The 10,223-nt window shown below is 37.6% G+C and overlaps 2 protein-coding genes across 2 annotated transcripts; both read right to left on the bottom strand.

The window, feature by feature from the left end:
• Positions 1-1,264: 1,264 nt before the first annotated feature.
• On the bottom strand, positions 1,265-4,345 carry LOC104098767 (UPF0481 protein At3g47200-like). The gene is made up of 2 exons (XM_009605590.4): positions 2,819-4,345; positions 1,265-2,411 (listed from the first exon to the last, which is right to left on the bottom strand). Exons 1-2 carry the CDS (start codon positions 3,419-3,421, stop codon positions 1,641-1,643), a joined length of 1,374 nt encoding a protein of 457 aa, XP_009603885.1. The 5' UTR covers positions 3,422-4,345; the 3' UTR covers positions 1,265-1,640.
• A 391-nt stretch (positions 4,346-4,736) lies between these two features.
• On the bottom strand, positions 4,737-9,296 carry LOC104098759 (hydroxyproline O-galactosyltransferase GALT6-like). Its single transcript, XM_009605573.4, has 7 exons — positions 8,152-9,296; positions 7,252-7,487; positions 6,873-7,163; positions 6,642-6,770; positions 6,375-6,548; positions 5,379-5,486; positions 4,737-5,196 (listed from the first exon to the last, which is right to left on the bottom strand). Exons 1-7 carry the CDS (start codon positions 8,981-8,983, stop codon positions 4,990-4,992), a joined length of 1,977 nt encoding a protein of 658 aa, XP_009603868.1. The 5' UTR covers positions 8,984-9,296; the 3' UTR covers positions 4,737-4,989.
• Positions 9,297-10,223: the final 927 nt, after the last annotated feature.

Here is a 10,223-nt window from a genome sequence, read left to right as displayed (position 1 = left end):
TTTTTAGAAGAAAATTTACGGGGGGTCGATTCAGAATTTTAAAATGGGGGGGGGGGGGGAGGGGGGTTCGTCTTGTTCGAATGTGGGGAAGGAGGGGGACCGTTTTATTTATCTATGTATAGCGCGGTATATAATTGCGCTATACATATATAGCGCGGTTATATACCGCGCTATGCATAACTGTCTTATCAGCCCTATATAGCGCGGTTTACAGTGACGTTATATATATATATATAGCGCTCTTTAAAAGAGCGCTATATATAAAAATGTCACTCTTTTTTTTAAACACACATTTCCGTCACACTTGTCCAAAAGAACCACAAATGGGTTCTGAGCTCGCATTGCAACTAGTAGTTGATCATAAGTTGACAAAGTACTTTAAAGGGATTCGATTCTGCAGTAGGTCCTTTTCCTTAATTGAGATAAACAAGCTATTCTGTTGGATCATGTTTCTTTAGTACTGCTTATGGAAACACCATTTACAGCAAGCTCTCAATCTAGCAACGTGAACCTAAATCTGTGGAATCTGCAAAAGATTGCCTGTAGCATAAATTTGTTGGGCTAAGGCAACCCTGGACAATCTCAATATGGTGTAATATTATCCGATTTGGGCTAAGCTCGCAGGATTTTCCCCGAAAGATATTACATTAGGAGTAACTTTTTATGGGCAACTCGAACTTAAGTAGCATCAAACCCATCACCAAGATACATGGAGTTATTTGGAGATTCACTGTATGTTACCAGTATATTCCGAGTATTTATGGCCATCAAAGCTCACAAGCGCACAAGTTTCTTTTTCTTACCAACTAGGTGAAGTATTTCTAGAAACATATAACACAGTTACACAGAGCTAGGAAGACATACATAACAGAGGAATGGAACTGTCAAAAGGCACAATGCACAAACAATTCCTTAACACGAGCTTAAGTTACCTTTCTTTCCATACAGTGTTTGAAATACCAAAACCATATATTTCGACAATAACACCTAGGTTCTCCAATGACAAAAATCAAAATTTGACTACTTCGGTAATGAACGTAAGTAAGATTGCTATACATATGTCTCAACAAAAATTCTTCTAGAATCCGGACATTTTATAAACACTTTTATTATTCCCAAGTGAGGCGTAAACACAATCTTGAAAATGTTCATATTATTATTAGGCATCGTCAATAGATTGGAAGTATTGTTCACAAGCTCTATTTGCAAAGGCATTTCTCGCTGAAATTAAGATCTAGACTTAGCTCCCTCGCAAAACAATTAGTAAACAGCTAAAGGAGATTAAGAACTACATTCATCATGGCGGAACCAGCATATCAAATTTATGGGTTCTGAAGTTGCCACAGAACCCATAACTCGTCTTAGTTATTGGATTCGTAATTAAATATTTATACATATTCAATGAATTTCTTAACACAAATACAGAATGTCACATTACGTTTGCGAGAACACATTATCATACTGGACGTGAGACTTGGCCGGATATGTGACAGAGCATGGAAAGGAGTACGTACTTAAGGGCTTGAGCATTCAAATTGAATTAAAATATAAGCCACACCAGAAGTGAGAAGGAAATAATTCTCCAAAATTTGGTCTGAGATATTAGTTGTAGTTCTCGTCTTTTAATATTCAGATTGTTCTTAGGAAGGGGGATAATAGTAACCATATACCCCGTATACTGTCGAAACAATGGTGAGGGCGAAAAGAAAAATAGCAGCAACAACAGATAAAATGGCCCAGGGACTCCTGAAGTAGGTGTGAATGAGATTAGCTCTCCATTCATTCCACGGATACTTGCAGTAATCGCTCACCAGCTTGTGCACCAGATCTAGACTGCTATCTGGATCCAGTGTAATGTCCTTGGATAGTGAATTGAATAGCTTGGCTACAGCGTTATCGCTGCCAATTGCATTCTGAATAATGCCACAAGAGTGTAGCAAGCTAACATCTTTGACATTGTCAATAATGTTATCCATGAAAAAGATGTATGATGTTACCTCATTCCCCGCCCCTACGTGCAATCTCTCAAATGCTATTAGGTTTAAGAACATTGATTCTGTAGCATCGTCCACCAGGATCAGAGGAAGCTTAAGGATACCGCCATGAAAGGAGATGTCCTTGAGGCTCCCGGTTTTACTCTTCTTAAACCGAATGCCTGCTTCATTCAGCTCCATGGCAGAGCGGATGATCTCATCGCCACCACTCTGGTAACTAACTTTTGGTGCTTTTCTAGGACGAGTCTTGAGCAACATGGGATCTTCCCAAATTAGGCTCTTTCTGTACACATCCAATACATGCAAACACTTCCCAAGTCCTTTAGCACGGCTGTGAGGATTGCAGAAGTCCAGTATGAGTTTATTAATACATTCCTCGTCATACTGCTGAATGCAATCAAGGAGTAACAGATCACTCTGTGAGGAAAATTAGATTAGAGAAGGTTAATAATTATTTTTGAAGATATAATTAAGTAAATAAAATTGTACCCTCTTCTGTAACAACTTAAATTTTTAGATGAGATGATAGCAACTAGCAATGAGTCATTCTTGTCCTTGGTTTGGTTCAGATTACTTTCTTGTTTAATGCAGCCTTAGTGTACAGTCAAATCCAAACGACTGAATGATACATTTTTAGGAGAAATAGAAGTATAGCACCAAATCAATTACTACCCAATAAAATTTGCCAACAAGTTCACACAATTCAATATGGTATCAGAGCACTAAACTTTTAGATTAGATGGTTACACAATTCAATATGGTACCAGAGCATTCAGGGGCCTTGATTGCGAGCACGTGTTTAAGAGAGAAAGAGAGAGAGAGACCTTTGCCTCTTGATTTTCAATAGCGAGTAATTTGTCTAGAAGGAGCATAGGCAACTGATTTTCAAGCATCAGCATATCGCGCTTGAGATAAGGCATGAGATGGAGCTTTCCATGATTGCTGAAAATAGGATCATTAGGAGCATAGTCATGCGGTTGAGCATGCTGAGATTGATCTATAGGTTGACGATCATCATCAGCTGTTCTCAATATCTCCAACATGAAGCAGCCATCGAAAATCATCAAGCGCAAGAAGCCATTAGTATCACTTTGCCAAGCAGGATCCAGCGAATCATATGAATCTTTCAGCTCTTGAACTACTTGTTGTAAGGAGTCAATATAACACGTTAAAGGTTTTCCAGATCGCTTGAGGAAGTGAAGAAGAGCTCGGTGCTTGTGAACTTCCATTTCCTTGAGATGATTTTCTCCATTATGGTAAGGACCAAAAGAAACTACCTGAGGCTTGTAAGCTTTCTTGTTCATATCTGTGACACAGACAGGCACTCTATAAATGGACCGCTTCTTCCAGTGCTCGGCCTCCACACTAGTAAGATCCTCGACGTGTATCAGCTCATCGTTTATCTTGATCACCCACTCATCTTCCATTTCAGATAGATTCAAGTACTATAGCATATATCAGGAGCTAATAACACTAGTATTTTTGTGACAGAACACTAATTCAGAGGGACAATTCTGAAACACAAATGATGTATTAGTTTTAGGGCCAGGAACCCATATACTTTGTGGACCCAATGGTATATCCTCTTTCCCTCCCTGCAAGTAAGCTCCAACATACCTTGTTCCTTCAAAATTCTTTGATTATGCAGATCTTGCCTAATGTTTTGGCTTTCTTACATTCTTTGCTTGTATAGAAGGATAATTCACAATCTTCAAAAGGATTTCTAGAATCACATATTCTCTTCACATTCACTTGCAGCTCTCTGTATTATGTCAGTACTGTAACATTCAGTTTTCTTGATCACAAGGCAACGTCCATAAAAGCTATAAAGGATTTGATTCTCTGCTTGGAGAGTTGTTTTTATTTTCTAAGCATGTATATAGAAGCACCATATGCAAGTTCAAGAAAATATATTGATCTCAGTTGTTTCTTAGGCTGTCTATTACCTTCCTTAGGGAAGCATACAAGTTCAGTAAACATGAGAAACCAAATTGCTTCTACCTCCTTTTTTAAATTGGTTTCCTTTTCCATTTTCTGGTAAGAAATATTAGCAATTTTGACCAGCCTGTATATGCTCTTTTTATTGCCGTTGCAACATATAATCGCTCACAAGGCAACATAGTACTTTAAGGGGTCGTTTGGTAGGATGTATAATAATAATACTGAATAGGATATATTAGTAATGCTGAGATTAGTTATACTGGAATTATTTCTTATCCACTGCTGGTTTAGTGTATTAAAAATAACATGCATTGCATAGGGGTGTATACATGCTTATCCATGTATTAAAAACTATGGTATTACTAACGTCATGGTTTGCTATATATTGATTATACGTAGGATAATACCAAATAGGGTGTATAACTTATTATTTTCCCCTAATACATCCTACCAAATGACCCCTAAAGGATTTAAATTCTGCAGTCTGCACCCAGTTCTTTGCCTTAGCTTAAACAAAAGATAGCTTAAACAAAAGACTTATAATATTGTTTGTTGTTTCTTTGAAGATCACTCACTACTTATGAGAACACCAATTTTAAGTATGTTGTTGATATTAGCAACAACATAGCTCTTAATCTAGCAACATGAACCTAATGCTATTGAATCTGCAAAAGACTGCTTGCAGTATAAATTAAAAGGAAAAACTAAAAATAAAAGAAAAGGTTCTCCAACTAGGTGAACTGCTTCTGGAAACTGTCAAAAGCCACAAAAAGGAAAGCAAATTAACTATTACATTGAAAATGAAACCTTAACCCGATTGTGATATTATACCCTTGAATTCTACAATACAAGAGCTTAAGCTGCCATTCTTTTCATACAGTTTCACGAGCTCCCACATCAACTAGCTTGGGGGCACAAGGTTGGTGTCCCAGCAAAAGAAGCAACTAATGAATGAATAAAGTAAATATATTAGCCTAAAAGGCTAATTTACTCGCGTTATATGTACAAGCTCCTTTTCAACAATGTCTAATACTAGCTAAGAGGGTACAACTTGTCATCTCACATTACAGCACCGAGGTTTTCCTAGTAGCAACTTTCTCCACAGGCAGATCATTTGCCTTGGAGATTGATAATGTGCAGTGTAATAATCATCAATGCATCCAAACTGACAAAACTTCAAGCTATGAACGTACTCTACGGGCCTGGAGCTGTTGAACTGCTCTACCCACATTCCCATGCTCACGTCTTCCATCTTAAACAACTGCCAGCAGGTCAAAATATATGTTTATATGTATTTCTTTTTCTGTTTGGATTCCCATAAGGGACCGTCACCACTCGATAGGATGGTGCCAAATAATGGGGAGTCATGCACATTTAATATAACGTGGAGGGAGGGAGAAAAAAAGCGAGAGAAGTTGGTGTATTTCACAAAAGGTAACTTACCCTCAGCTTATGTTTCTCAAACTCGGAAACTATGTACTCTGCAATGTCAAATGAGATGATATAACCAGGCCCATTGGCATATGGTGGATAATCTTCTTCTGGCCATTCCTGCCAATCCAATCCACACGGGAAAAACTGAATGTCAGAAGCTAGTGATTTCACAAAAAGGGTTCAGGGAACCACATAAAGGAATTCATTATGTATGACAGAAAACTGCATAAGGTTTTTTGATGAATCCTCCTCATCGGCAAAATTGTATCAAGCTTCGTAGCTTTTTCTAGAATCATGGTAGATGAAATTGAAGTAATCATTAAAGGAATAGTGCTGTTTGGTGGGGTTTCTAATATAAGAGGTAGCCCAGTACAAGGCCCGACCGATCAAACAAGGAAAACTGAAGACCAAGCCCACTTTCCTATGTAGTCCAATTTCTAATGAAGGTGTCAAGGGCTAATCTTTTAGTTCAAACGTTGTATTAGTTGCCTCTACATGGATGAACTCTTCACTGTCACTCCAGGAAAAAAAAAGAGATTTTTCCTTATATTTGTGTAACTTGGACACTAAACCTTTGGCGATTTGAATCACTTAGTTGGAGGTTGGGCCCTTTTGGTTTGTTGCTGCCGCAATCCCATACTACTCAATCGGCTATGCGAATCCTATATATTCATTCCATCTTATTTAGCATAAACGATAATTCAGCAGTTCAAAAATGTTGTTGTGCTGCGATAAGAGTAAAAGGGGGGGGGGGGACAGTAAAAGGAATATAATAAGGAAGAAAGAGGTTGTTGTATCTTTTCTTTCCTATGTTTCCTAATTTATCACAGGGAAACATGAACTCTTTTTTTATGGCCATAATGAGGTTGCCCACTTTTACCTATTAGGGAACTCTGGTGTCCATTTCCATTTATAATGAGTTAAACTGTTAAAGGCAGTCGAAAGTCAGTAGACTACACTGTACATAGAACTGAAGCGTAATATTGATAGAGTGAGAAAGACTACCTCATAGGTGACAGCCCATTTACCATGTCGAAGGGGCTTGTGGTAGTAATTGATGTTTCCAACATAAAGGCTTCTACCACTACGCACTTTCTTAACTTCCTTCATCACAGCATCAATTCTTACAAAGGTGTCATCATCACACTTCATTACATACTTTGCAGCGACTATACGGACCTGAAATATTCCACGAGTACATAAATGTTAAAAAGCATATGAGAAAAAACTGAGGCCTAGATGAGCATCTTGGAATTTTGTGATTGCACGCACCCCATATTCACAAATTGCTACTGTCTTCAATACAACAAGGTCGTAATTGTCCATATAAGGAACTATAACAACATCACCAAAAAAATCTGCTTCTTTCACTAGCTCCACATTTATCTCCTTTCTTCCGTGCTGCAATATATTAATTCAAATATAAGCACATGTAAGGCTCCTGGCTCCAAATATGATAAATCATTGCCATGAATCGACACTTCTGTATAAGCCTAGTCTTACCATTGCCACAAAAAAACGGGCTACAATGTTTGAAGACTTAATTGATGAATGCTGCATCCAAGATTTTCTCACAGCCATTCTCTCAGCAAAATGATTGCCTGCAGAAAGGATGCCAATAAAAAGCTCAACTGGTCCATCAGGAAGTGGCGGAGCTTGCCACTTGGGTAACATTTCCAAATGCCTCTGCGGAGCAAAACTTGGATGTGTTGATGGTAACGAAGCAGCAAATACAGAATGCACATCAATATCCCCGTTAACAAACAGACCCGTTGCATCCTCAAGAGTAAAACCCTGTGAATTCATAACAAAAAAGTTTATTAACCAACATGAATCATAACAGAACATTAAAATATACTAATAATTTTTAGACAGTACTCACGGTGCGATAAGGAAAGGAAGTGATATGTCTCCCATCTACATTGATGTGATAACCTTCTAAGCCAGCACTGAGAGTAAGCACAAACAACTTGTTCTCTACAAAAGGGTATGGCCAGTCGATCGAGACCTTCTTTGTCCTCCCACTAATAAGTCTCTTCAGCCACCACGTGGCCTTTGATTCTTCAGAGTGATTATCATCATCACGTATCCACTTTTCACATTTCACCTGTCCGTCCACTTCATTCACAAACACAGACAACACTAAGTTAAAATCTTAAGTAATACCATCCAGCAACACAATATTACATGATAAATCAATAATTGATGTTCAATAATAGCTCCGAATTCAGTTAATCAAGTTTTATACTGATCTGATAGCTTATTCAATGATCTATTTACTACAATATCTTTGCGAAAATTCTGGTCAATCAAAATTCAGCTCAGACAGCCCAACAGAAGTTCAAAGTCTGACTTTCCTTTCCCTAAATTTTATTGTAAAAATGGGACATTTAACAACCCAAAACAGCAACACGAGCTACAGGAGAATCTTTAAAAATTCCAACATTTCCTAAAGAGAAGTGAAAGCAACCACATAAATAACAAATACTCAGCATACAAGTTGACTAACACTTAATCTCAAACTAGTTCGGGTCAGTTATTTGAACAATCTCTATCTGTTCCATTCTAATCAGACTCATTTCACTCCAATACTGGTAAATAATCTCTTTAATGCAACCTAGGATTCGCTAAAACTAGAGGTTCTCAAAATTTCACACCTTTCCCTACCAGAACATAGCGTGAATGCAACACCATAAACTAATGCATCTGAATTAAATAAACGACCAAACAATTAACGAATATGAAACGAAAATGCAATGCATCAACAACATAAATTCCTCACCAGTTTCCTCACTAAGCTTGGATTTCCAACCATCACACCTCATTGCAGAACCCCACTGCATCCTATAACATGTATTCTGCTCAATCACTGGCTTACCACTCCAATCCCCTTTCAACCTCGGATTCAAATGCAGTATCCTCGGCGGGTCCTCTCCATCAACTGTCTTCAATCCTTGCAATTCCATCATAAACTGTGAAACCATCACTGTCTCTTCATCATCCTTCACTAAAGTAATCTTAGGATCCTTCTCTTCGTGGGCCCATCTCGGCGTCCCCACAACTGTTATATGAGACCCTAAAGTCAATCCACAAGGTATCACCATTATCTTCCCTCCAGCCACAAACTCACTACCCCAGGATGACACCGAGTCGGGGCACGACTCGGTCCGATTCTTCTGAGTCAAACTCACTAACTCGCTCTCAACTTTCCCTGATTCAATATCCTGAAACAGTTTCTTCCCAGTAACAAAAGCATCCCTAACCACCTTATGCAACTCAGAGAACTCGTCTTTATCAAAACTATCAAATGCTTTTTCATCAAAAATCAAACCGGATACTTTCTTGAACTCCCCCATTTTCCTTTTAGGTAATGATAATCCCATTTTTGAAGGAAAAACTGGATCTTGACTCATACTGTTGAGTCTGCTGAATTTGGAGTTGGAATCAAATGGTGTAGAAATAAGTTGAGAGGATTCTAACTCAAACCCAAATCTTGAAATCAAAGGTATTTCCAAAGTAACTAACATAAAATACAAAAACAATAAACCCATCAAAACTTGAATCGATCTGAGTCGACTCACTGAGATTACTGAGTCAAACTTAGCTCGTTTCATCTTCAAACAAAAAAAATCAAAACTTTCCTTCTGGGTATGTTTCTTTAAAGCATAAAGAACGATTTTTTGAAGTACAAATCAAGGAGAAGAAGAAGTAAACTCCAAAACCCCTAGAGTTTAAAGAGGGTATTATTATAGTTCATCAACTCAGATGAACTGATGTTACACACTTTTTTGGCTGATAGAATCTTATAGGTATGTATACTTCTATCTAAATGGAGAAACATTGGTCTGATACAGGAAAAAGTTTATTTCTTTTTTGGTTATATTATTTGAAAGTGTAAACAGATCATTAGCTTTGTTATTGAGGCTGTCCGTTGAGGTGGTGGGGTTCGAAAATGTAAGAAGAATGCAACAACGACGTCGTGTGAATTTTAGAACCTGATAAAATGTTGTTGTGCTATGTGAACTGGAAAAATGCGTTACTGTTGATTATTTATTCAAAAATGTGATAACTGAAAATTCTTCAGGTTAGTCCTTGTCTACTTAGTTAATGCTAGTTAATAGTATAATTTCTCCTTTAGTTGACATGATACTCTTCTTCTTTTTTTTTTTTTTTTTGGGTAGTAAAGATAAGCTTATACTCCCTCCGGTACACAATAAGTGATTTTTTAGCTTTTTTTTATAGTCCAAAATAAGTGATTTTTTCAGATTTCAAGAATGAATGAATTATTTTTTTCCTACATTGCCCTTGAAGTAAAAAGTGTTAGAGTATGTGTTATGGGTGTTTATGTGAAGAGATAGTAAAGGTTAATATGGTTAATTTATTGCTAATTAATGTCAAAAGGTGAATTTCTTAATATGTGTGAAAACAACCAAAAAATTACTTATTGTGGACTGGAGGGAGTATTATTTATAAAGATGCATTGTTACCGGAGATGCACCAAAGTACTAATACTACAAATACTACTAGTAGAATTGTTACTAACATCTACTGTGGAGTGTTGATCCAAAGGATCATTACATAAAGTGGAGTTTTCTACTATAGTAACTCTATGTGCAGCACCATGTTGTAGAGGGTGAATGTTTGTTGCCAACAAGTCTGCCGGATGTGAAGCAAAAGGTGGTGTTTGAGTGTCAAGCCTGACAGATTGCCATACTTGAGTGGGTGATACTTTCTGGAGAGTTGTAGCGCCTGACTGATCTGGTCTTAGTTGTTCGATAACAAAAATGGGTGGTGACACAAAAATAGTTGGTGTTGCTGAGTACTCCATCGTACAACCTTTCTTGGCTAACCTAT

This window comes from Nicotiana tomentosiformis, chromosome 10 (assembly GCF_000390325.3).
Source record: "Nicotiana tomentosiformis chromosome 10, ASM39032v3, whole genome shotgun sequence".
NCBI lineage: Eukaryota > Viridiplantae > Streptophyta > Magnoliopsida > Solanales > Solanaceae > Nicotiana > Nicotiana tomentosiformis.
This window is presented reverse-complemented; position numbering and strand designations above follow the sequence as displayed.